A 24,622-nucleotide genomic window follows, 5' to 3' on the forward strand; every position below is an offset into this window, starting at 1 on the left:
CCTGCCTTTCACCTGACACCCATTCCTAGTACATGGGAGACAGCACAAGGTGATAAACTCTGTACAGTTTACTTTGCCCCAAATGCACTGAAACTGAGTATTTCTTAAATTTCCATCTCTGTATCTGCATGTATGCATGCTGTCATGTCTGACTCTTTGCCACCCCAAGGACTGTAGCCTGACAGACTCTTCTATCCATGGGATTCTCCAGGCAAGAATACTGGAGTGGTTGCCATTTCCTTCTCCAGGAGATCTTCCTGACCCAGGGATTGAACTCGCATCTCCTGCATTGACAGGTGGATTCTTTACCACTGTGCCACCTGGAAAGCCCATCTCCTCAAAATAGCTGTAAAATTCAACGCTGTCAAATATAATCTCTGGGGGTTACTACTAGGTTATAAAACTGGAAAACGTCATCTCCAACTTTTCATAGATTTCAGTCTTGAATGATGTTAAAAATAAATCAGAATAACAATTTCCCTCAGTTAAAAAAAATACATCTACTTATTAATAGATACTCTGCGACTGTCCTTTTGGATTTTAGATTTTTTAACTTCTGTAGTTTGGGGCTGAACCTTCCTTCTAACTCTCTGTCTTGCTTTCAAACAGTGAGGATTTCTGAGAAAAGCTGTGTGCACCAGTGAAAAAAGAGAGGTTTCTTTGACTGCCAAGGCTAGTTGAACTCTTTGTTCTGGGATCCAGGGAAGCTTTAATTTATTCCCTTTGATAAAAGTGATTAAACTGCCCCTTTAGTAGCTTAAGTTGTAATTGCTGAGAAAATACATACATGTGTCAGAGTTGAAAGGTCAGACCTCGATGGGAAGGTCAGGCCATTGTTTGTCCACAGAGCAGGTCTTGTGAGCCGCTGAAATATGGCCTTTGCTGCTGCGCCTTCCTGGTGACCTGTTGGAGGCCTGTGGTCATCCATGTATTAGGTTTCTCCGCTGTAGATCAAAGGTAGGGAAAGAGTTCTGCTGGATAGTTTGAACAACACTGCTCTTGGGATCTGGAGTCAGATTGACATTGGATACTAATGGTAACATTATAGGATTGCCCTGCTCCATCCGATTTTATCCTGGACAGAGAGAGACTTCACAGTTAAAATGGGAACGATAATCACTCTTCTCAGTTTTAGAGAAGGGTCGGGGTGATAGGATTTTCTCACTGTTAAGCTGTCCCTGCCTGGAGTTTCTTTAGCCTCTCGGTCCATGTCATCCTCCATTCTAGTTTAGATGTGTGAAAACTGACTTGCATTTTTTAGGGTGTGGCTATTTTTATTTTATTCTTTGCTTTCTAACGAGAACCAGTTCATTAGAAAAGACCCTGATGCTGGGAAAGATTGAAGGCAAAAGGAGAAGGGGACAACAGAGGATGAGATGGTTGGATGGCAGCACTAACTCAATGGACGTGAGTTTGAGTAGATTCCAAGAGACAGTGAAGGACAGGGAAGCTTGGCGTGCTGTAGTCTATGGGGTTGCAAAGAGTAGGACATGACTTAGCTCCTGAACAACAAGATTTTTTGCCTCATTTGGCACCCCCTTATGGCAGAAAGTGAAGAGGAACTTAAAGGCCTCTTGATGAAAGTGAAAGAGGAGAGTGAAAAGGTTGGCTTGAAGCTCAGCATTCAGAAAACGAAGATCATGGCATCTGGTCCCATCACTTCATGGGAAATAGATGGGGAAACAGTGGAAACAATGTCAGACTTTATTTTTTTGGGCTCCAAAATCACTGCAGATGCTGATTGCAGCCATGAAATTAAAAGACGCTTACTCCTTGGAAGGGAAGTTTTGACCAACCTAGATAGCATATTAAAAAGCAGAGACATTACTTTGCCAACCAAGGTCTGTCTAGTCAAGGCTATGGTTTTTCCCGTGGTCATGTATGGATGTGAAAGTTGGACTGTGAAGAAAGCTGATCACCAAAGAATTGATGCTTTTGCACTGTGGTGTTGGAGAAGACTCTTGAGAGTCCCTTGGACTGCAAGGAGGTCCAAACAGTCCATCCTAAAGGAGATCAATCCTGGGTGTTCATTGGAAGGACCGATGCTGACGCTGAAACCCCAATACTTTGGCCACCTCATGCGACAAGTTGACTCACTGGAAAAGACTCTGATGCTGGGAGGGATTGGGGGCAGGAGGAGAAGGGGATGACCGAGAATGAGATGGCTGGATGGCATCACCGACTTGATGGACATGAGTTTGAGTGAACTCCAGGAGTTGGTGATGGACAGGGAGGCCTCGTGTGCTGTGATTCATGGGGTCGCAAAGAGTCGGACATGACTGAGCGACTGAACTGATCCATGTTTCATGAGGTGTTCCCACCAAGTGCTTGGTGCTCTACTATTTGAGGATGTTTGAGAATACTGGGTCTGGAAAGAGAGGGCTGGGTCCCAAAGCACTGTCTGGTAGCAGGCGCTGGCGTGCTAAGCCTTTGTGTACATGTATATGCATCTAATTACACCTTTCAGCAGCTCCGGGAGGGTGATATTATCGTATCCATTTAAGGATGATGACTTGCCGGGAGCTTAAGTGACTTGCCCCAGGTCACACTGTGAGTAGCAAAAATCAAGATTCAAACTCAGGTGTTTCCCTGATAACTTAGATTTTTTTCCCCTTTGGCCAGGATCCCCATCTTTGCCTGCATCTGCCTTTTCTTAGCATTGATGATTTAGATCATTATTATAAATCCAGGTAGAGCTGTTTTAAAAAAAAAAACAAGTGCAGGCCAAAGATTTCCAAGTGGTTTCCATAACGGGTCATGAGACCAGAAAACCCTTTTCATGGTTTTATCTAATTCAAGATACTTTGTGGTGACTGGATCTCAGAATGTATTGTCTTTATCCCTTCTACCAATTAAAGCTTTCAAGAAATGGCTAAAATAGGCTTCTAAATTTGTATACTTAGTGGAAATGGATGACAGTGTGAGGTAGTGAGGGAGGAAAGGAACAGACCAAGCTGACTCCATCTTGAAAAAGAAGAAAATTCCATCTCGCACTTTTAGTGAGCTTTGGACTATGTGCCTGGTAGCCACGGGGATAACATACCTACAGCCGAACTGGCCTCTGGACTGATAAACACCAGATTCCACACCAAGATTTCCCGAAGCCAAAAAGAATGCAATAATCCCCTATGTAGTCAATCACCTTTGTAATCTTTATGGCCCCCATTGGTGTAGGCTACAACGTACACCCAGCTGACCCTTCTGATTATGAATCATGGCTGTAACCTGATTGTATCTCCCTTTAACTCTTTCCAGGCTAGGTTTAAGGAATTTGGGGATGTGGGCTTGAGCAATACACTTAAGGTTATATAAGGTTTTCACCAAAGTCAGTCGGGGTCCTTGGCTAAAAGGAGACTCTGCCTTGGGCCCGCCGGTGTAATAAACTGCACTCCACTGCCTGCCTTGTCCTTTTGAGTGAGTTTGTTTCCCAGAACGTGTGGCTACAACAGTAGAATATATTATTAAAAATATAGGAGTTGCATGAAAGGAAAAAAAAATTGTTTTATTTGATGACATTAGTAACAGGCCAAGTTCTAGGCTCTGAACAATATAGATCATGTCACTGGTAAGACCAGCATTAACAGCCTGGAAGATTCTGGGCACCTGGGGAGGAGAGGCAGCCAGGACAAACCTTCATCCTTCTATGGGTTTGTAAGCCTGATAGCAGGTTTCAACAGCAATTTAATATAAGGGACAGTCCTCCCACAGAACCCAGTGGACCCAAATGTAGTTCCCAGATTGGCCACACAGCCAGAAATTTCAGGAGTGTTTGGGGACACGCACCGACTAGTATTCTTGCCTATTTGGCCTCTCATTGTTAGGCCCTACCAACCTCCTCTTCTTTCTCGTTTTAGGAATGATCCTTTTCTGTGTCCTGATCTTTTGGTTGGGACCAGCACCTGTCTCTCTTCTGCCCGATGAGCTAGCAGCCACAGGGAAGTTTCTCCACTCTTCTCCCCAACATCCTGTCCAAGAAAACTGCACACTGCTCGGCCTTAAAGGGTGCCTGGGGGCTTTTTTGCTAGTTAAGTAGACATCAATTTGGTTCATGTTGATTTCCCTTCTGCGAGAATTCTCTCTCACTGCTTAAAACGGATGGACAGGAGAGAACCCCAGGCAGAGTGACATCTGAGCTGAGTCAGCAGCAGGCTGGCATACACAGAAATGCTAAGGGCTGGAGGAATGGGGGCAGGCTCGCTGCCATCTGCTACAGGCTTATTCTTGTTTGCTTTCCCAGAGCCATCCTGGGTGTCACCCTCACTCAGACTTGGTTGAAATCCTATTTGTCTTTCAGTCTTGTGAAATACTTCAGAGGAATTCCAATAAGTTTCTTCTTTTTATTTTGGCCATGCGGGATCTTAGTTCCCTGACCAGGGATCAAACCCATTCCCCCCTGCACTGGGAGCACAGTCATAAACACTGGACCACCAGGGAAGTCCCAAGGCTCTTTTCTAAAGTTGTACAAGTACTTTATGATTGTAAGGATTATTATTATGGCTGTCATTATCGTTGCTTAGTTGTTTTCAGTTGTGGTTAACTAAAATAACTTCTCCCAGTAGTTAGTTGAGTAACAAATGGGCAGGGAATAACCAGGTCCACTTGAAGAGGGGTTCAAGTTGCAGTCACTGTGGAGTGACTATATATGAGCACTGCCTGGGCACTTTCCACATGCCTGGACCATCCATTTAGACCACCACTGGGAAAATTCATCCAAACTCTTCATCACAGGCTATGAAGACTGAAGAAAAACAAAACAAAATAGAGGTATAAGCATGATCAACCTCAAAAGGTAAATAATAAACTGGAAAAATATATACTACCCACAAATTTGATATTCAATGATATCCTTAATCTATAAAAAAAAGGATGAAAATACCCAAAGAAAAATGAAATACAAATGGCCAATCAATGTGTGAAAAGATTTGCTAATAAAAAATTGAAGATTGTCCCTCCAACTATCAATTGAGAAAATTTTACCAAAATGATAAAGCCAGTGGTTGGTATAAATGTTGAAGATGGTTGCTCCTGCCCACTGCTGCTAGGAGTTAAGTAGTACAGTCTGCACTTTCTGGATAAAGCTAGTTCTAAAATGTAGATCTTTCTTTCGACTGAGTGATTCCAGTTCTATTGCTTTTATGAAAGAAACAGACATGCAGAAAGAGAGATGTATTTCACTGCAGTGTTTATATAATGAAAGGGAGACTTTTTAAAAACTGCGTTTCTCTTTGGAATAAAGGGTTGCATTCCAAATGATAGATATTATCACGTATGGAGCATTTTCCACCCGTCAAGTGCTTTTCTAAGAGCTTTACATATGTGAACTCACTCCTGGAGGTATTTGCAGTCCAGTGAAAAGACCAAGGGGGCAGGTACATGGTACAATGCGAGAGGGTGGTACTGGTAGGGCCTCAGGATTGCAAGTATCAGAAAACCACTCAAATTAGCATTAGTTTGAGAAAAATGCTTCTTTTATTTTTGGCTCAGAAATCTGTGAAATGTCAACAATGGATAATAACAACAGCTAAGGCTTATTGAACTATAGTTAATATCCTGTGTGTGTGTGTTTGGGTTTGTTAGTCACTCAGTCATGTCTGATTCTTTGTGATCTCATGATCTCTGACTCTTTGTGACCTCATGTAGTCCACCAGGCTCCTCTGTCCATGGAGTTCTCCAGGCAAGAATACTGGAGTGGGTTGCCATTTCTTTCTCCAGGGGATCTTCCCGACCCAGGGATCAAACCTCAGTCTTCTGCATTGTGGGCAGATTCCTTAACGTCTGAGCCACCAGGGAAACCCAAATATCCTGTAATAAACCATAATGGAAAAGAACATGAAAAATAATGCATATATATATATATATATGTATGTATAACTGAATCACTATGCTGTACAGCAGAAACTAACACAGCATTGTAAATCAACTGTATTTCAACTAAAAAAAAGAGAAAGGCATATCAAGAGCTTTCTGTGGGCTAGGCACTGTGCTTAGCAGTTTGCATATATTAATACTTTTAATCTTTGCCTCATCTTGTAGGCAATGGAGAAGATCCACAGCTTGCTCAAGGCTGAAACAGCTAGTAATGACAAAACCAGTTATGACAGCTGGCCAGGCAGCTGGTTCCAGAGTTCTTATTCTTAACTACGTCAGCTAGGTCTTGGCTGGATTTGGAAGTTGAAACAGTGCTATGAGACTTCTTAGCTTAGCTTGCATCTGAGCTTCCTTCCTGGGTGGGCTCCTCTGTGTGTCTCCACTGACCTCAGAACGATCTTCCCAACAGCCCCAGGCTGAGTCCTGGGGGCTGACAGGTCTGGTCTCAGGCCTGAGCCCTCCCCAAAGACAGGATCAGTCTACTGAGAATATTACAGGGCTATTATAGAAGGGAGAAAAGGTGGTTTCTCAGAGGAAGACACATAGATGTCTATATCAAAGCCCAGAGTTAATTGTGACAAGGATCAAACTGAGAACCTGGTAATGGAATCCTTGCTCCACGCCAGGTGTTTGCAAGGCACTGCTAAGAAGTGACTGTAGCCCCCAGTCACTGGGAGAGCCCAAGAAAAGGAAACTGCCATGAAGAGAAACTGGAGCCCAAGGAGAAAGGAAGAACTGAGAAGGAGGTAAGCAGGAACCAGACCCAGAAGCCCTGGCAGGCCCAATTAAGCAGTGAACAATGACTTAACCTGAATATAACCCTGCTTGACCACAGGAAGCATTGGGCTAAATAGTCAGAATACGTTTATCTTCACTGATGAGGAAACTGATACCTAGGACAATGAAACAACTTGCCCGAGGAATCCAGAACGATGGAGCCAGGATTCAATAAACACCTTGAACCTAACCACATTGCTAAGGGGAGGCCAGCAAAGGTCACAGTCAAGTTTATTTTTCCCCCACAAGTAATCCACATTGCAAATGGAATTTCTTGGTTGGTAGCAATTTGATATTATATATCTATCATTATGGGGCACAGTACACACATTGAAGAACTTATTTAATGGGCCCCAGCAATGAAGATGCGGTCATTAAACACTGGATTTTTTCCAACCTGCTTTTAAGTATCATCAATGTGGTCTGCAAGTTGTGCATTTAAAATATTAGGGGGGAATAAAGGCTGAAAGGAGTTCAGATCCCAATACAAAGACTCTGAAACCACCAAAGAGGAAACTGATCTGACCTGAACACACTACATATGGAAACCCTGGAATGCCTGAGATGCTCCTGGGAATATTCAATTACAAGGGAGACCCAGCGCTGACCTTTTCGCAAGGAGACAATCAACAGAAGACTGTATTTGATGAGGAATTTGCTTCCTATTAACAAGGCTTCTAACCTGTACCCAAAAGAAGAGAAGGGAGGGCGAAGACCCCAGGTGGCTTTGAAGAGGTGAACTCTGGTTATTTACGAGTCTGAAAAGAAAGGGCGGTGTGGGGGTGGGGGGGAAGCAAGACAGGAAAAAGACGGTATTGTGTAGAAAGGCCATATGATCCACCCTGCTGTTAAATCCTATGCGCCGTAGTGTTTGCTAGGAAGGTTGAGGAAATGATACTTAATAAACCTGTAGAAACTTGACATTCTTTTCTTGAATATTTATTACATTTCTTCTGCAAATACTCAAGGCATATAGAATGTATTAAAAAGTGACTACTAATTCAAATTTTACTCCTGGGGTGACTTTTTGGACTATCCATCCCTGTATACAACCCACCTCAAGCCACTCTGTGATCTCCATACAGCCCAGCAGAAGGAAGGGCTGCCCCTTACGCATCAAGTCACTCAGTCATGTCTGACTCTTTGCGAGCCCATGAGCTGTAGCCCTCCAGGCTCCTCTGTCCATGGGTTTCTTCAGGCAAGAATAGGGGAATGGGGTTGCCAGTTCCTTCTCCAGGGAATCTTCCCGACCCAGGAATCAAACCCGGGTCTCCCACATTGCAGTCAGATTCTTAACCATCTGAGCCACCAGGGAAGCCCTTTATTTAGCCTGTATACAGTATCTCTGTCATGGCCTTGGATGGAAATTGTCTCTTCCATGAGATCTAACTTACCTCTGTCCTCAACATTCTAGCTGATGTAGCTACTCAGAAACGTTTGTTGACTGAATGAATGAAATGCTTCCACACATTTATAAATACTGCTCTGTACTGTAGTAAGTCTGTGGTCATTTTTAGCCCAGAAGCTCCTCAAGTGCAACCTCATGTCTTAACCATCTTATCTCCATTTTCTAGCAAGCTGCCTAAGAGTTCCTAACGGAGAAGGCAATGGCACCCCACTCCAGCACTCTTGCCTGGAAAATCCCATGGGCGGGAGCCTGGTAGGCTGCAGTCCATGGGATCTCGAAGAGTCGGAGACGACTGAGCAACTTCACTTTCACTTTTCACTTTCATGCATTAGAGAAGGAAATGGCAACCCACTCATGTTCTTGCCTGGAGAACCCCAGGGACGGGGGAGCCTGGTGGGCTGCCCTCTATGGGGTCGCACAGAGTCGGACGCGACTGAAGTGACTTAGCAACAGACAGTAGGTGCTCAGCAAAGGTTGGAAGGGTTAAGAACAAAATTTCTCAACAAATGGCACAGTAGGAAGGAGGCAGGAGAATAGTAAACAGGATTATTAAATCTTGTGCTTGTTTTTTACAACTACATAACTATACGTATTTGCCTTTGAAATCTTTTTAAAAAAATTATTTATTGGCCATACTGCCCGGGCATGTAGGATCTCAGTTCCCCTACCAGGAATGGAACCCCGTGTCCCTGGCATTGGAAGGCAGAGTCTTAACCACTGGACTGCCAGGGAAGTCCTGTAAACAGGATTATTGATGCAGGAAAACTTGTGAATTTGTGGCAAGAGCCTTTTCCAGTTTATGAGCATGACTGATGGGAAATGGCGGGTTCCTGGCCAAATACCATGTACATGAGCTTGAGCAAACTCCGGGAGATAGTGAAGGACAGAGGAGCCTGACATACTGCAATCCGTGGGGTCGCAAGGAGTCGGACACGACTTAGCCACTGAACAACAACCACCCGTTTAGCTCCCACGATTATGGCTGGGGGCAATTTCTCACCAAAGTCGTAAGAAGGGAGCTAACACAAACCACACACAGGCGCTTCACATTTAAACCCCCAAACATATCCATGAAGCAGGTATAATCCCCATGGTAAAGAAGAGTAAACAGGCTCAGAAAGGTTTTTATTTCTTGCCCGGAGTCCGTCCAAGTGGTCAGTGCCAGGCTCCACCGCGGGCTCCCGGCCCCGGCCCGGCGGTCCTTTCCTCCTTCTGGGCATCCTCCAACCCTTTCAAGTCTAGCTGGGCGATTCCTGAGGAGGAGGAAAGAAGCTGACGGGCTGAGACGCTCTGGGGACAGGGGAGCCACGGAGGGTTCCGGATGCAGAAAGCGGGAAGCAGCCAAGCACCACGGCAGGGACCTACAGCCCCGCCCGCGCGCGTCCGCCGGCACCGTAAGTTTGATCCTTCTGGGCTTCCGTAGCTTGGAATAAACGGAAGGTCTTTAGTTTGAGAAAGGTCAACATTTCGAAATTCAAGTCCTGTTTGCACATTTGAGCACGGAGACAGCGAAGCCAACGCTACCCTACGTTCTTACCAACTAAAACCTAGAAGACATCAGTCTCCACTTTTCATAGACAGGAACCCCTCCTTCCGCCCGGATGTCGCTACAGGAAGTTCCGGTGAGGTTAACGTCACTTCCGCCCCGTTTCTGGGTGGTGCCAAGATGGACGTTCCACAGGCTCGGGAGCAGCTCCGGCGGCGGTACCTGTTTCCCCCGGACGCGGAGGTCCCACTGGAACGCGAGGGCTACCCCAGGCCGGGTGAGGCGCTTCCCCCGGGCACGCTCCGAGCCGTCTCGAGGTTCCCGCAGGCGAGGCGCCCGGAAACGGCCGGCCCCGCCGACCTCCCGCGGGCCCACCCATTCCGGAGGGACTGGGATTTGTTTTTATCAAGGCTTACCAAGTAGTTTTGCAAGTTAGGTATTTAAGTATCGTAAAAGAGCGTTAGAGATAAGGTAGCCTTCCGCATCGTCATCTCAGCTGCGCTTCAGGATTCCCCAGAGAGCTGGTTTAACACCTGTTTGGCAGTATCCATTAAAAAAAAAAAAAAAAATCCACTGGTTGTGTCTCTAAGAAAAGAAGAATATTTGTAGCAATACACAAGAACGTAAGTGCATGTGCAAAGTGTTTCATCTCAGCATTGCTATTGCTAGTAATAGCGAACGACTGGAAGCATCTAATTGTCCGTCAGCAGGGAGCTGGTTAAATACCCTTAGATATCCGTACGTCACACAGCAGGCCGACTTTATGTACCAATGTGGGTAATTTTCAAAGGGAGGCGCATAACAAAGTATGATATACCGCCATTTGGATTCAACCAGATAACAAGCAGTGTATGCTCACCTGTAGATGCATAGAATATGCAGAACTGAATAGACGTTGATACTGGTAGTTGCTTTGGGCTGGGGAACTGGGGTTAAGGATCGAAAGAGATTTCATCTTAACTGTTTTTGTCTTGTATGATATTAAAACGTTGTGTATTTATTACCTTTAAAAAATAAACACAGAGACTTAATGATGAGGCTTTCTGGTTTATAAATTTTGAGGGTGTCTCCCAGAATTTGTATTATGAGTAAGGTTCCCGGGAATTCTGGTGGTCAGCTAAAGTCAGGAACCTCGGATGCATACCAGTGGTTCTCACATGAATTGAGAGAGAGGGTATGTCAGTCACCCGGGGAACTTGTTAGACCCCACTGGACCCAAAGCCAGCCAGCTGTTCTTTCAGATCGGGTCCCCGGTGGAAGGAATTTGACTTGTCCATCACTAATCTAGACAGTATAGTGTTGGAACTGTACCTCCAGTGTGACCTTTCCACTTTTGAGCTGCCTCAAAAGGCTGTGTTTGTTTAAAGCAAGTAAATATATAGTGTTTGTAAGTAGTGCTTTTGGAAAATCACAAGTCCATTTTGTGTTCTTATGTTTGTCACTTGCATTTTTCTGAATTAACAGGAATAATCACTTTCATGGCGATATATGAAGCACAACATTAAAATTCCTACACTACCGGATGGCATTATTCTTTCCAAAAGACTGTATAAGTAAATTTAGTTCCAAAAGTCATTTGGCGGAAAAAAGTTAACAATAGTGAACACATTTTATAGAAGCTCCTATTTCTAAAAATATAAACCTATTTTGGTGGTTTTACAGAAGAAATTGGTACTCTAAGAGGAGAGAATCTGGCTGTTAGAAAGCTCTAGGAAATTATTTTATTTGAGTTGAAATAGGTGTAATTTTTCCTGTGAAGCTAATGGTTACTTTATCAGTTGAAATCTCCCTTGTTTGCAGAAACCTCTACAGCCGTTGAGAAAAAGGAGAAACCTCTTCCAAGACTTAATATCCATTCTGGGTTCTGGATTTTGGCATCCATTGTTGTTACCTATTATGTTGACTTCTTTCAAACTGTTAAAGAAAACTTCCACACCAGTAGGTAAGAAAACCTGATGGCTCTTATTTCTTCACATTATGTTTTGTTAGACTCTTGGTAAGCACCTGCTTTCTGCCAGCCAGGGTGTCGGAGGTGCTGTTGATACAAAGTTGAAAAAGAGTGCACGTCCTGGGCGTGTGCAGCAGAGTGGACGTTATTTCAGGGGGCCTTTTCAGCCTAGATGTTTTGTAGGATGAGGAAGGCAGTGACTTTAAGAAGGACCTAATCATCTGTAAAACACGGAGAGAGAACGACTAAAGGTCTTTAGGAGATCAGATCCACAAGCCCTGGGAGGAAGGAATGAGAACTGTGGTGGGTGAGAGTTAGGTCTCAGAGCTCATTTTTAGAGAGTGGTTAGTGGCCAATGAGGTACATGTACAGGCTGTGATTGAACTAGAGTTGAGTTCACTGGTGTGAGAAGTCAGGAGCTTTGCGGCAGGATGTCAGATAGTCCATCATTTATGTGAATTGAGATCTCTTTCAGGAGCTGACAGCAGGTGGGGCAGGGAGTGCAGCTCAAAAGTGGAAAGGTCACCCTGGAGGTACAGTTCCAACACCATACTGTCTAGACTAGTGATGGACAAGTCAAATTCCTTCCACCTGGGACCCGATCTGAAAGAACAGCTGGCTGGCTTTGGGTCCAGTGGGGTCTAATGAGTTCCCCGGCTGACTGACATACCCTCTCTCTCAGTTCATATGAGAACCACTGGTGTGCATCTGAGGTTCCTGACTTTAGCTGATCACCAGAATTCCCGGGAACCTTACTCATAATACAAATTCTGGGAGTCTCCTGAGTCTTCACTGAATGTTAGAGAGTGTTCTGGAGGCCCCTAGATAACAAAAAGGTGGGTAGGTGTTGGTGAGCATTAGAGCTGGCATCGGGAGGGGTGGTTCTCTTCGAGAGCAAGTGTAAGTGTCTGGAAGTATCAGTAAGACTTCCCTTGTGGCTCAGATGGTAAAGAATCTCCCTGCAATGTGGGAGACCTGGGTTCAACTCCTGGTTAGGAATAACCCCTGGAGAAGGGAATGGCAACCCACTTCAGTATTCTTACCTGGAGAATTCCATGGACAGAGGAGCCTGGGGGGCTACAGTCCATGGGGTCCGAAAGAGTCAGACATGGCTAAGCAACTGGCATACACACACATCAGTGAGGCTAGAAAGGTGCAGACAGGACAGCTGATCAGGTGTTTCACTGGGGATGGGGTCATACAGTTTTTCTCTGTCAAGGCCTTTAGGAAGGGCGGTGACTGCTGGAGGGGCGCCTGAGGAGAGTGAGGGAGCAGGCAGCCAGGGGACAGCAGGGGTGGGGGAGTTGATGTAAACTATGGGAGGGAGAGAGCTTGCTCGCTTTCCTTATCTCCACAAGCAGGAGCTTTCCCCAAACACCCGCCACCCCTGCTTGCCCATCCTTCCCCATCACTGCTCCTTGCCTGGGAGGTGCTGGACCTCCTAATGGGGTTTGGGATGAAGAACCAGACTTGAAACTCAGCACCTTCTTTCTCTTTGGAGCCAGCTGCTCACAGGAAGCGCAGATTCTGGGCTGCTTGTCTGTGCTGTAGTTTGTTGTTGTTTGGTTTTGTATTTTTGGAGCTCTTTTTCTTAAAAATTTTTTTTAAATTTCAGTTTTGATTGTTTCTTATTGTGGCTGCCCCAAGGCTTCGTTGCGGTGTGGTGCACGGCTTTCTCCAGTTTCAGTGGGCGCTTCTCTCTAGTGGCATGAGGGCCCCTCTCGCTGGCGAGCACAGGCTCTAGAACACTTGAGCTGAGTAGTTGTGGTGCAGCGGCTCAGTTGCCCTGAGGCATGTTTGATTTTAGTCCCCCGACCAGAGATTGAGCCCGTGTCTCCTGCATAGGAAGGAGGATTCCTAACCACTGGACCACCCGGGAAGTCCCTGCACCATCGCTTCCTGGGGCAACCCTAAGATGAGAAGGTCTCTAGGTTTTCACTGTGTCTTGAAGCCAGTGGCTAAGTCTGTCTGTTCGTGGGTTTCAGTGTGAGGAAGCACTCTGACCGTTCATCAAAGCCATCTTCTCTCCATAGCTCCATTAATGTGAAAAAAAAGCTGACCCTTGGTCTTCATCAGCCTGGCTCCTTTGTCTCTCTCAGTTGGCTGGGAAAAGAGGGAACACTCACTTCAAACACCACCCGCATCAGCTGCCCCTTCGTTCACTGAATATTTGACGAGAACCTGAAGTGTGTCCAGTTTTGGTGCCAGTGATGAAGAAGGCACGTTTCTCACCCTCCACCAGTTCATTTTAGGCTGTGTACTGTGTTAGCGTATGAGTGTGTGTGGGACAACACAGGAGTGCCTTGAAGGGGCACCTCGTCTTGCCCAACCTCGGGTTGTTGTTGAGTTACCCAGTCATGTCCGACTCTTTGCGACCCCATGGACTGCAGCACACTAGGCCTCTCTGTCCCTCACCATCTCCCGAAGTTTGTCCGAGTTCATGTCCATTGCATCTGTGGTGCCATCCAGCCGTCTTGTCCCCTGACACCCTGTTCTCCTTCTGCCCTCACTCTTTCCCAGCATCAGGGACTTTTCCAGTGAGTCAGCTGTTTGCATCAGATGACCAAAATCCTAGAGTTTCAGCATCAGTCCTTCCAGGGAGTATTCAGGGTTGATTTCCCTTAAGATCAACTGGTTTGAGCTCCTTGCCGTCCAAGGGCCTCTCAGGAGTCTTCTCCAGCACCACAGTTCAAAGGTGTCAGTTCTACCTTCTTTACCATATAGCTCTACCTTCTTTACCATATAGCTCTCACAACCGTGCGCCAAGCTCGTGAGGTGGGCATCTTTGAGGTTTTAGGAGAGATGAGAGGATTTATCCATTTGTGTCCTTCTGTATCCTTATATAAGAGAATACTAAGTATTAGTGGTTAAGGGAGCTGGGAGGTGAGGAATAGCTCCTTCCACTGTGAGATGTTTGGGGGCGCCTGCCAGAGTAAGAGGCATGCCCAGGCGTGTGGCAGAGCCTGACTCAACCGCAGACCAGGGCAGTGGGGCAGAAAAGGAAGTGGGAGTCATAGGTCTGTCCTTGAATAAGTGTCATCTTAGAGGAAAAGAGACAGAAACACCCACCCAGAGGCTGAGACTTTTGACAGCATTGAGTTCTTGTCGAGGTCTCAGTTTGCGGGGAGTTGGAGCAGCCAAGGCGTGAGAGTGCTTCCCAGAGGTGGTCCGTGCAGCTGCCTCCTGCTTCCTCGAAAAGGGTTCTTTCCTCTGATTTTCCAGATCTGGCCTCATCCCCATGACCGGCTGGGGCTGATGAGGGTTCCTCACATACACTGAGCCAGGTCTTGGATGAAGTTGGAAGGAGAAAAAAGCCATTGCCCCTTGGGGGAATACTGGGAGTTGGTCTAGGAACGGGAGGGTTTCATTTTGAATTCTTTTATGACAGGCAGTTTAACTCCTTCCAAACTGATTTTCAGTATTCCAAGAAACCGTGCCTAACTTGGAGAAGTTGATGGTATCTGTTGCGATCTTTATTAATCTCACACTCAAAGCTTCAGAAACAACCAGAAAGCTGCTGTCTTTCCTGTATTTTAAAGAAAACGCACTACTGTAACGAGGGTTCTTTTTTGGTTGGTTAGTTTATGAAAGAGAGAGTGTGTGTTTAAAGTCTTCCTTTTTTATCCTTTCATGCGTCTCGCATCTTTCTCACCCATTTCCAGCTAGATCTAGACCTTCTGAAAGCTGGGATTGAGTAACTGGGTCCCTCTGTGCCCCTTCCCCAGCTGACACTCTTTTTGGAAATAGGTATCTTGTCTATTAATGAAAACTCTTAAGATCCCAGATGTGCTAAGTGCTGTCATTCAGCACTTTTTAAAATGAATCATTTTAATTTTGTGTCGATATTTGCTTAACAGTCACTGGACGTCTAGGCCAGCTTCAGGGAACTGAAGAGCCTTCCTAAGTAGTTTATATTGTCTACACCCAAGTTATATGTGCTCAGTTGGGAGCAAAACTGCAGAACACGGGCTTGAAAGTTCTGATCTGAAGAATCGTAAAGACACCTCCTTGCTCTAGTAGCAGGGCTGAGTCACACCTGCCACACCTGTGGCTGGTGGGACACCAGACACAGGAACAGCCAAGAAAACAGGGCGCAGAGCACCAAAAACCAAGCTGTCCACCCTGTGTATGGTACAGGTCTCAGAGTTCAGACCACCTGTATTCAAAGATAAACTTATAAAACCTTTGTCAGCTACATACACTGTTAGGAATGGGATTGCCGCCATTGGTATGGTTAGCCAGCAGCTGTCCTTTGTCACACTGGAGATGTGTCAGAAAAGACTGTCTGCCCTTGGGCCTCAGAGATGACGTATAAGAGGATGACGGAAGGGTATTATTTTGTCTCTGCAGTTGGTTTCTCTTCGGCAGTGCCTTGTTGCTCGTTAGTGTGTCAATTGCGTTTTACTGCATCGTCTATCTGGAGTGGTATCGTGGAATTGAAGATTATGATATCAAGTATCCAGCGTTGATACCTGTTACAACTGCTACTTTTATCATAGCAGGCATTTGGTGAGTGACGTTTAGAATGACTAATAAGAATACAGATTGTTTGGTCGGGTGGTGATACACATGGTACAGAATTCAATGGGGGAAAGAAAGGAATAATGAGAAAGTAGTCTCTGACTCTCTTTTCAGTAGAGTCTTCACTTATATAGCAATTTAAAATACAAATGGTAACATGCTATGTATATTTTGCATTTTGCTTTTTAAATCATTTTCATTGTGAAGTTTAATACAGAAAAATGGAAGAATCTGAATTGTATGGCTGAGAGAATTATCATGCAGTGAGCCTTTGTGTAAACCCTAAGGAGGGCAGGAGGAGAACGGTGCCAGCCCCCTGTAACCCCTCCCCTGCCCCCCTGCCCCAGTCATCCCATCTTCCTTCCTGCCCACAGGAAGACACTGTCCCCACCTTCCTGGCAGTCCCTTTCTTTTGCATCTCTTAAGCACTCTATTTTTTTGAACTCTAGAGATGGGTTGCTGTCGTATGTATTTTTTTATCCTTGGCTGTTATGTGCAACACGATGTATGGTTCCTCCGTATTGTTGAGCGTAACAGTTGCTCATTTTCATTGCTGTTCAGCATTCCATCCTATAACTGAATTCCAGTTTATCCATTCTGCTCTTGGTAGAATTTGGATTGTTTCCAGTTTGAGGTTATCATGTGTGATGCTGTTAAGTAAGATGTTCAAGACATATACAAGACATTCTTGTATGCGTGCCTCTGCACAATTCTGTTGGGCATCTGTGCACACGCATACGTATGTATACACAGGTCTCTCTAGAAGGGAAATCGTTGGCTTATTGAGTATGCATGCTTACACCTTCAGTAAATAGTGCCAAACTGTTTTCCAAAGTAGTTTTTTTTTACACGGAGTTTGTATTTCTTCCATATTGGTATGTGTAGATATGCTTCGTTATTTTTAATGGTTACATGGTTATCACTGCATGGACATATCATGATTTATTTAACCAGCTTGATTTTTTTAAAAAATTCTTTTGCTGTTATAAAAAATGCCACAATTAATATCCCTTTTCAGAAACTAATATTTTGTCAATGAAAAAAATGTTTTTTTATGTTTATAAAAGTATTTTATAACTTGCTCACTAAAGAAAAATCTCTAAATTATAGAAAAACACGAAGTAAATCCCATGGTTCCTGCCAGCCAGTAAGAAAACTATATTGCACATGGTGTATGGCCTTTTAGGGTTTTTCCCTCCCTTTATATTAATGGAATTTTAGTTTGGGGAAAACCACACACCTTTGTACATTTGTTGTTCGGTCGCTAAGTGGTGCCCAGCTCTTCGTGACCCTGTGGACTGCAGCACTCCAGGCTTCCCTGTCCTCCACTGTCTCCCGGAGTTTGCTCAAACTCATGTCCATTGAGTCAGTGACACCATCTAACTGTCTCATCCTCTGCCACCCCCATCTCCTTTTGCCTTCAGTCTTTTTCAGCTTTAGGGTCTTTTACAATATACAGTGTAAATGTATTTTTTCTGTGATTTTTTTTTCCGTAGTTGAAGTTTATGGGTTTTTGACATGTTACATTGTGATGTGGTTATTATTGACTCTTCAGAAACAAATGTAGACAGGTGTGTTATTCAACAATTTCTTAGAAGGCTAACATCACTACCTAAGAATGTTATTTATTTTTAGTACAGTAGGATTGTAGCTATTTAAATTTCTACTTGTTGAAGTGTTAAATATTAATCATCAACTCTCTGAAACACTTAATTGACTATAATTTTCCTTTATTAGCTTCAGCTCTTAAAAAATGTGGTCCATAAAAATCATTTGCACTTTAGAAAGTGTTTTATTCTTCCCTTGGTGTTTTGACAGGAATAGTGCTTTTCTCAGTGGAAAATTTAATAACTTATAAGTGATGTTTTTCATTCTGTTTCTAATGGGAAAATACTTTAACCATTTTTTTTTTTTTTTTTTTTTACTGTGATATTTTGGTGGTGTGTGAGATCATAAAAGCAGGCTATAGTCATTTTATTTCATGTTCCTTCCCAGACACTTAACTTTAAGAGAATGACATCTCTGTTGAGCCAGCTCAGCACTCAATAGAGGAGCTTTAGTGATTCCAGTTCTAAGTACTTTGTGAAGAGGGTGTGATATTTCCAATGTTGGCTAACTCACATGTCTGAAAAACTGTATATATATAAGTAAAGTTAATGGCTGAATGGACTTTACCAGCCTGGGTAGAAAGTAAGTCTTCTAAATCTGGATTCTGTAGTACAGTGTATTTGTATAGAGTACAGCCCCAGTTGTCAACCGTGTGGGTTTTTTGTCCTTTTCAGCTTCAATGTTGCTTTATGGCACGTGTGGTCATTTTTCACTCCACTCCTGCTGTTTACCCAGTTTATGGGAGTTGTAATGTTGACCTCACTCCTTGGATGACTTCTAAAGGTAAGATTTCTGGAATTGTAATTTTAATAAGGAAGTAGTCTCTCATGACAGTGCTCAGTGAAAGTGAAAGTTGCTCAGTCATGTCCGACTCTTCTTGACCCCATGGACTATACACTCCTTGGAATTCTCCAGGCCAGAACACTGGAGTGGGCAGCCTTTCCCTTCTCCAGGGGATCTTCCCCACCCAGGGAGCGAACCCAGGTCTCCTCGCCGGCGGGTTCTTCACCAGCTGACCACCAGTGGACATGGCAGTGACAGACTAGTAAATTATCTCAGCCGTGTTTACACCAAGCTGTTCGTCCATGGAGTGCTGCGACGAGAGGGGCTGTGATCCCTTCCCTGCTGCATTCTTTAATTCTCAGTGGCTGCTGCTTAGAGAAGTCACCCTGCCCGTCCAGAGTCTCATGAAGAGGGTGTCTTCTGCTGCAGATAAGTTGCCGCGTTAGTCCACTTTCTGTTGCAGTCGACTCCCATCAGCTTCTGAGCGGATGACTTGGCTCGATCGTTCTTGCGTGCATCTTCAGTGGCTCAGTCGTGTCCGACTCTTTGCGACCCCAGAGACTGTAGCCCACCAGGCTCCTCCGTCCATGGGATTCTCCAGGCAAGAATCCTGGAGTGGGTTACCATTTCCTACTCCAGGGGATCCTCTCGACCCAGGGATTGAACCTGCATCTCCTGCATTGGCAGGTGGATTCTTTACCACTGCGCCATCTGGGAAGTCGATCATTCTTAGTTAATGGAAATACAGGATTAATGGGAGGTTTTACCAATGGAGGAAAAAAGTCTGTTTTCTAATAGTCCTGACTGCCCTATAAAAGTGTGATGGATAGCACATCAGCCTTTTCCTTCCAAGTTATAGAATTTCTGTCTCCCCACAGACCACTGCATCCCTGGGCCTGCCACCTCACAGTGGGATCTGTTTGCTGATTGTCAGATAACTCATTTACTAAATAAGACTGTCCTGAGAGCCCTCCCACTGCATGCTTACGGGCTTGGTAAAAAAGGCAGTCCTGTCTTGATGTTGCTGATGTCAGAACTTGGAGGAAATTTACTCCATGTGTCAGTTCACACGTATGAAAACTGGGGCCCAGAGAAGTAAAAATTAATATGCTCAGTTATTGGGGTGCAAATGACTGACATTTCAGCTCACAGAGTGTGGAGTTTGAAAGGAAAGTCCCTGTAACCAGGTAAAGGAGAAATGGCTGTCCTCTCACTGGTCCTCTGTCTGAAAGTAGTTGCTCGCACACACGTGTCGCAGTGTGGCGCCGCTCCCCACGTCGTGCTGCGTCTGGGACATTTGGACTCAGAGTCCGTCTTCTGTCCCTGTTGACCTGTTGCCACAGAAACTCTCCCTCATCTGAGCCTCTCTCCTTTGACTCTTTGGCTGTTCAGTATTGACATTTTCCACGTTTTTGGGAATTATAAATATAGTTTAGAAAAAACACTAGATTGTGACTCTTGAAGACTATACCTTCTTATTTACCGAAAAAGTATGCAAGAAGTGCTAGTTCTGTGCTTTTGATTTACTGGTGACATCAAATTATACCTGGTAACAGAGCCACAGGGTGTTGTAGATGGGGAGGTTGAACTGTGCTTTAAAGTATTAAACCCAGCAGTCTAAGATGGATGGTCTCATTTGGATTTTCTTTCAGGTGGAAGGGCGTGTCAGTGGTTAACATCCTGCTGGCTGAAGGCACTGCAGACACAGTGGTAAAGCTGCAGTGTGTTTTTGCATCTACAAAGTGAATGGTTTCCTTGGAAGAATTTTAACTTTATAGCTCTGTAGCTGAAATCAGAATAAATTATATTTCATTTGCATATTTCTAAACCTAAGTGATTAGCGAATTTTTCAGACTCAAAAGTATTCTATTCAAGACAGGAATAACTTAATTTGCAATGTTAATCTGTTTGGATCATTGGAGAAACTGTTGTAAAAATTTAATAAACAAATTTTCGTTAGAGATGCATAATGTACTCCAGTATTACAGAGCATTTAAGGGGTAACAGTTCATTGTATGAAGTGACTGGCTGTGTATTTAAAGGTGTGATAGTGTCATGTGCCTTTAACCCAGCTTCAGCAATTCCTATAAAATTCCATTTTGATAATACTTTTGTTAGGGGGAGGACCAATCTAAAGGATTTATGTTTATGTTTTCCCAACTTGGGAATTTCACTGTGTAAATTATTGGGTTTTTAGTGTTTGTTTAATATAGGAACTTTAATCATTTTAAGTATGTGTAATTTTTTTCTTAATATTTAAATAAAATATTTTTATAGGTTTCTTGTGGGTTTTGTTAATATAAACTTTGGAATAGTTTCTGTTTTCAGCTATTAGTACTTTGAGTTGACTATAGAAATAAGGCTTCTTTCCAGAGAAGGCTACTTGGCCTTTCCAAGACTAGTGGAAGACAGGATCTACACTTTGAAATGCAAGTATGTTTACGTTAAACCTGAAACATCATAAGCATTGTGACTTCTTAAGTACCCTACATTGGTTTTTGCCCCCCGTCCCAACCCTGGGGGTTTCAGGGATGGTGTTTCAGTCACCACTTGTATCTGGCTGGGCTCACACCCTGTACCTACCCTGCAATAGTGGTTAATCTTGACATTGAGTAGCAGTGAATCTTTCTCCAGCTGGAGGCAGGAACCACATTTGAGTTGTGGGTGATGGGAATAATGTTTATGAAACACCTGTTACAGTGGCTGGCACACAGTAGGCACTCACCCCATAAATGGTAATGGAGAGGGATTGGAAGACAAAATCGACCTAAGGTCAGGTGTGGGAATGGGCAGGCATGATCAGTAAACAGAATCAAGCCCAGTTTGTGTGCACATACATGGGAGGGTTTGTAGAGAGTCATTTCAGTTAAGCTGCAAAGTTAGGCAAAGGTCAGAATCAGGAGGCTGAGTCAGCCAGTAATGGGTGGCTCCAGTGCAGAGCCGAGGGTGCAGGCCTGACTCTCTCGAGAGAACCTGGGTGGAGCCAAGGGACGGCACCCCAGTGACCACTCCCACTGATTCTTCGGGCAGATTCTGCCAGAAACCCCTTCCTTCCTTCCCTCTTATCTTGTGAAGTTTAACTCCTTGGATAGAAACCTAAGGCTGAGAGTTTCTGTTTAATCCAGTTCATTACAATCCAGCTAGCCAATGCCGATACTGTGGCCAACTCGGTGGTAAGGAGATGACTCTGTTACTTATAAAGAGACGTTTGAATAAATTTGCTTAAAAGAGATCATGCCCTGTCCCTGTTTCTGTAAGAAGTGCTATGCAGACTATTGCGGGTCTTTTCCTGTTGTTTTAGTCACTAAGTTGTGTCCGACTCTTCGCAAGCCCATGGACTGTAGCCCACCAGGCTCCTCTGACCATGGGATTCTCTAGGCAAGAACATTGGGGTGGGTTGCCATTTCCTTCTCCTGGGGATCTTCCCCACCCAGGGTTGGAAACCGCACCTCCTGCATTGGCAGGTGAGTTCTTTTAAATAAATAAAAATTGTGTCAAGCAGTGTTGTTACTGCTTCCAAACAAGCTGTGGGGGGAGCGTCCACTCAGAATAGTAGTGAATAATAGAATTAACAGTTGTGAATATTTATCATGAAAGGCAAGGATATGATAGAAGCAAGGATGTGCTCTTAAAAATGTCCCTGACAGTCCAAGTGTCAAGACCAAGTCTTCAACCTGGGTTACACACTTCATCCAGGCCTGCCGCTCCCATGCAGCTGGTGACAAGACTGTCTTGTGAAAAGTTCTCCAGGTGATTCTACCCTACAGCCTCAGTCCAAAACTATCCTGTTGCAGTCACTTTGGGCAGAAATGTCTCTGCAGAAGCTAGAATGTTTTAATTGTCTGGAAACACAAGAGGTAGTGGAATTGAACTTAGCTCACGAGGGTAAAAATCAAATTGAAGATCTCCCCAGATCTGTGTCTGGGATCTAGCTTGGGAGGCAGTGGTCTTTCTTGGAGACTTAACAGGATTTAGAATCCTGGCTGTATCAGGGTTCCTTGGTTTTATGCAACAACAACAAAAAAGGTCTCTGGCTATCCTTAAGCAAGAGAGATGCATTGGAAAGGAAAAGCTAAGAGCCATATCTTTATAAGTAGGGTTGTTTGGGGAAGGGGAATGGGTCTGAGGAGTAGGGGTTATTAGATGCCCTCTTTTGTGGCCACAGTTAGGAGAACTACCCTTCACTTAAATATGTGCCACAAGTACAGAGCCCAGGGAACCGCAACTACAGAAGCCCATGTGCCCTAGAGCCTGTGCTTGGCAACAGGAGAAGCCAGCGCGATAAGAAGCCTGTGCGCCACAGCTGGAGAGCAACCCCCACCCGCCATAACTGGAGAAGAGCCCGTGCACCAGGGAGACCCAGCACAGCCAAAAAAATAAGTAATTAAAAATATCACCAAGTCTTTGACTCAGCTCAGTGAGTCTTGAGGTGGGAAAGCGTTTGGCAGATTTTAGGAAATGTTTACCTAGAACTTGTAAAAAACATGGCAGTCAGGAATAGTTTGTATACACTAAGGACTAATTTTTTAAAAGATTTACTTTATTTTTGGCTGCACTGGGCCTTTGTTGCTGCACATGGGCTTTCTCTAGTTGCAGTGAGTGGGGGCTACTCCTTGAGGCAGTGCATGAACTCAGTAGTTCGCAGCTCATGGGCTCTAGAGCACAGGCTCATTAGTTGTGGCCCGTGTGGGCTTAGTTGCCTCATGGCATACAGGATCTTCCCAGAGCAGGGATCGAACTCGTGTTCCCTGCATGGGCAGGTGGATTCTTCACCACTGGGTCACTACCAAGGAAACCCAAGGACTAATTTTAAAGAGTAACATGAAAACTTACATTACTGTATGTAAAATAGATAGCCGGCGGGAATTTGCCGAATGGCTCAGGAAACTCAAACAGGGGCTCTGTATCAACCTAGAGGGGTGGAATGGGGAGGGAGGTTCAAAAGGGAGGGGATATATGTATACATATGGCTGATTAATGTTGAGGTTTGACAGAAAACAAAATTCTGTAAAACAATCACCCTTCAATTAAATTTTAAAAAGTATACATAAAAAACAAAAAAACAATGCTGAACTGCAGGCTCTGGGTCAAGGGAAGATTGGGAGTTAACAGAAGAGAAAATTATTCCCCAAAGGGCCACAAAGACGCCATCTAAGTGACGGATTCATTTCTTGAGGTTGAGGAACAGGACTTTTCCAGCTTGGCAGAAATGTCATGAGTTTTGAAAGCAATGTGAGCGACTGGCTTTTAGCAGAGCTGCAGCTTCTTCAAGGCTTTTCATGCCTCACTTGGGTGTACTCATGATGTCTTGAGATGCATTGTGCATATCTACATACCAGTGTGTTGTACTGTTTCCCATCTTCAGACACACCCCAAATAGGGCTCCCTCATGCTTCTCCAGTTATTAACCACTTTTTGGATCTCCTTTCCAGCAAAACTCCACCAAATAATTCTTTAAAAAATTTTGTACACCCGGGGCAGATTCATGTCAATGTATGGCAAAACCAACCAATATAATGTTGTAAAATAATTAGCCTCCAATTAAAAAAAAGAAAAAAAATTTTTTTAAATGTATTTGGCTGCACCAGGTCTTCATTTCAGTGTGTACTTGCAGGGTGGTTAGACGTGGTTAGTCGTGGCATGTGGGATCTGGCCATAGTTCCCTGACCAGGGATGGAGCCTGGGCCCCCTACATTGGGAGTGTGGAGTCTTAAATACTGGACCACCAAGGAAGTCCCCCGAGTCCCTCTTATACGTGGAAGTTCTTCTGCCTCTTCTTCCATTGTCACATTGGCTCTGAGCCCCGCTCTTCCACCTGCCTCCTTCATTCCTAAGGGCCTGTGCGGATACATTGGGCCCACCCACCTGGGTTACCCAGGATCATCTCCCTGTTTTAAAATCCTTCATTTCAGTGTTCCTTTTGCCACATAACACGTTTTTATAGGTTCCAGGGACGAGGGTGTGGACGTCTTTGGGGCTATTACTCTGCCTACCATGGTGTTCCCAAAGGCAGGAAATGGAAGCTACTGTTTAAAGTGCAGACTCAGAAACTGAGCATGTCACTTCCATCCTATGCTATTGGTCAAGCACTCACAGATCCCAGACTCGCGGGGAGGGGATGTGGCTTCCACACATCTTAAAGGAGTGCCAAAGAATTTGGAGGTCGTGGTTTAAAATGGCTACAGTCTAGCAGACACTATGGAGAGCAGTATGGAGTTTCCTT

The 24,622-nt window shown here is 44.6% G+C and overlaps 1 protein-coding gene across 1 annotated transcript; it reads left to right on the forward strand.

The window, feature by feature from the left end:
- Positions 1 to 9,678: 9,678 nt before the first annotated feature.
- On the forward strand, positions 9,679 to 20,680 carry TMEM128 (transmembrane protein 128). The gene is made up of 5 exons (XM_088836483.1): positions 9,679 to 9,816; positions 11,340 to 11,481; positions 15,838 to 15,996; positions 18,291 to 18,399; positions 20,052 to 20,680. Exons 1-4 carry the CDS (start codon positions 9,720 to 9,722, stop codon positions 18,388 to 18,390), a joined length of 498 nt encoding a protein of 165 aa, XP_088692609.1. The 5' UTR covers positions 9,679 to 9,719; the 3' UTR covers positions 18,391 to 18,399; positions 20,052 to 20,680.
- The last annotated feature ends 3,942 nt before the right edge of the window (positions 20,681 to 24,622 follow it).

The sequence above is a fragment of the Moschus berezovskii genome, chromosome 5, assembly GCF_049115385.1.
Source record: "Moschus berezovskii isolate FMDL1 chromosome 5, NW_MosBer_1.0, whole genome shotgun sequence".
NCBI lineage: Eukaryota > Metazoa > Chordata > Mammalia > Artiodactyla > Moschidae > Moschus > Moschus berezovskii.

Coding starts and splice junctions, on each gene's coding strand:
- TMEM128 (XM_088836483.1), top strand. CDS start 9,720: ATGGACGTTCCACAGGCTCGGGAGCAGCTCCGGCGGCGGTACCTGTTT. Junction 9,817..11,339: donor CGAGGGCTACCCCAGGCCGG/GTGAGGCGCTTC, acceptor CCTTGTTTGCAG/AAACCTCTACAGCCGTTGAG. Junction 11,482..15,837: donor GAAAACTTCCACACCAGTAG/GTAAGAAAACCT, acceptor TTGTCTCTGCAG/TTGGTTTCTCTTCGGCAGTG.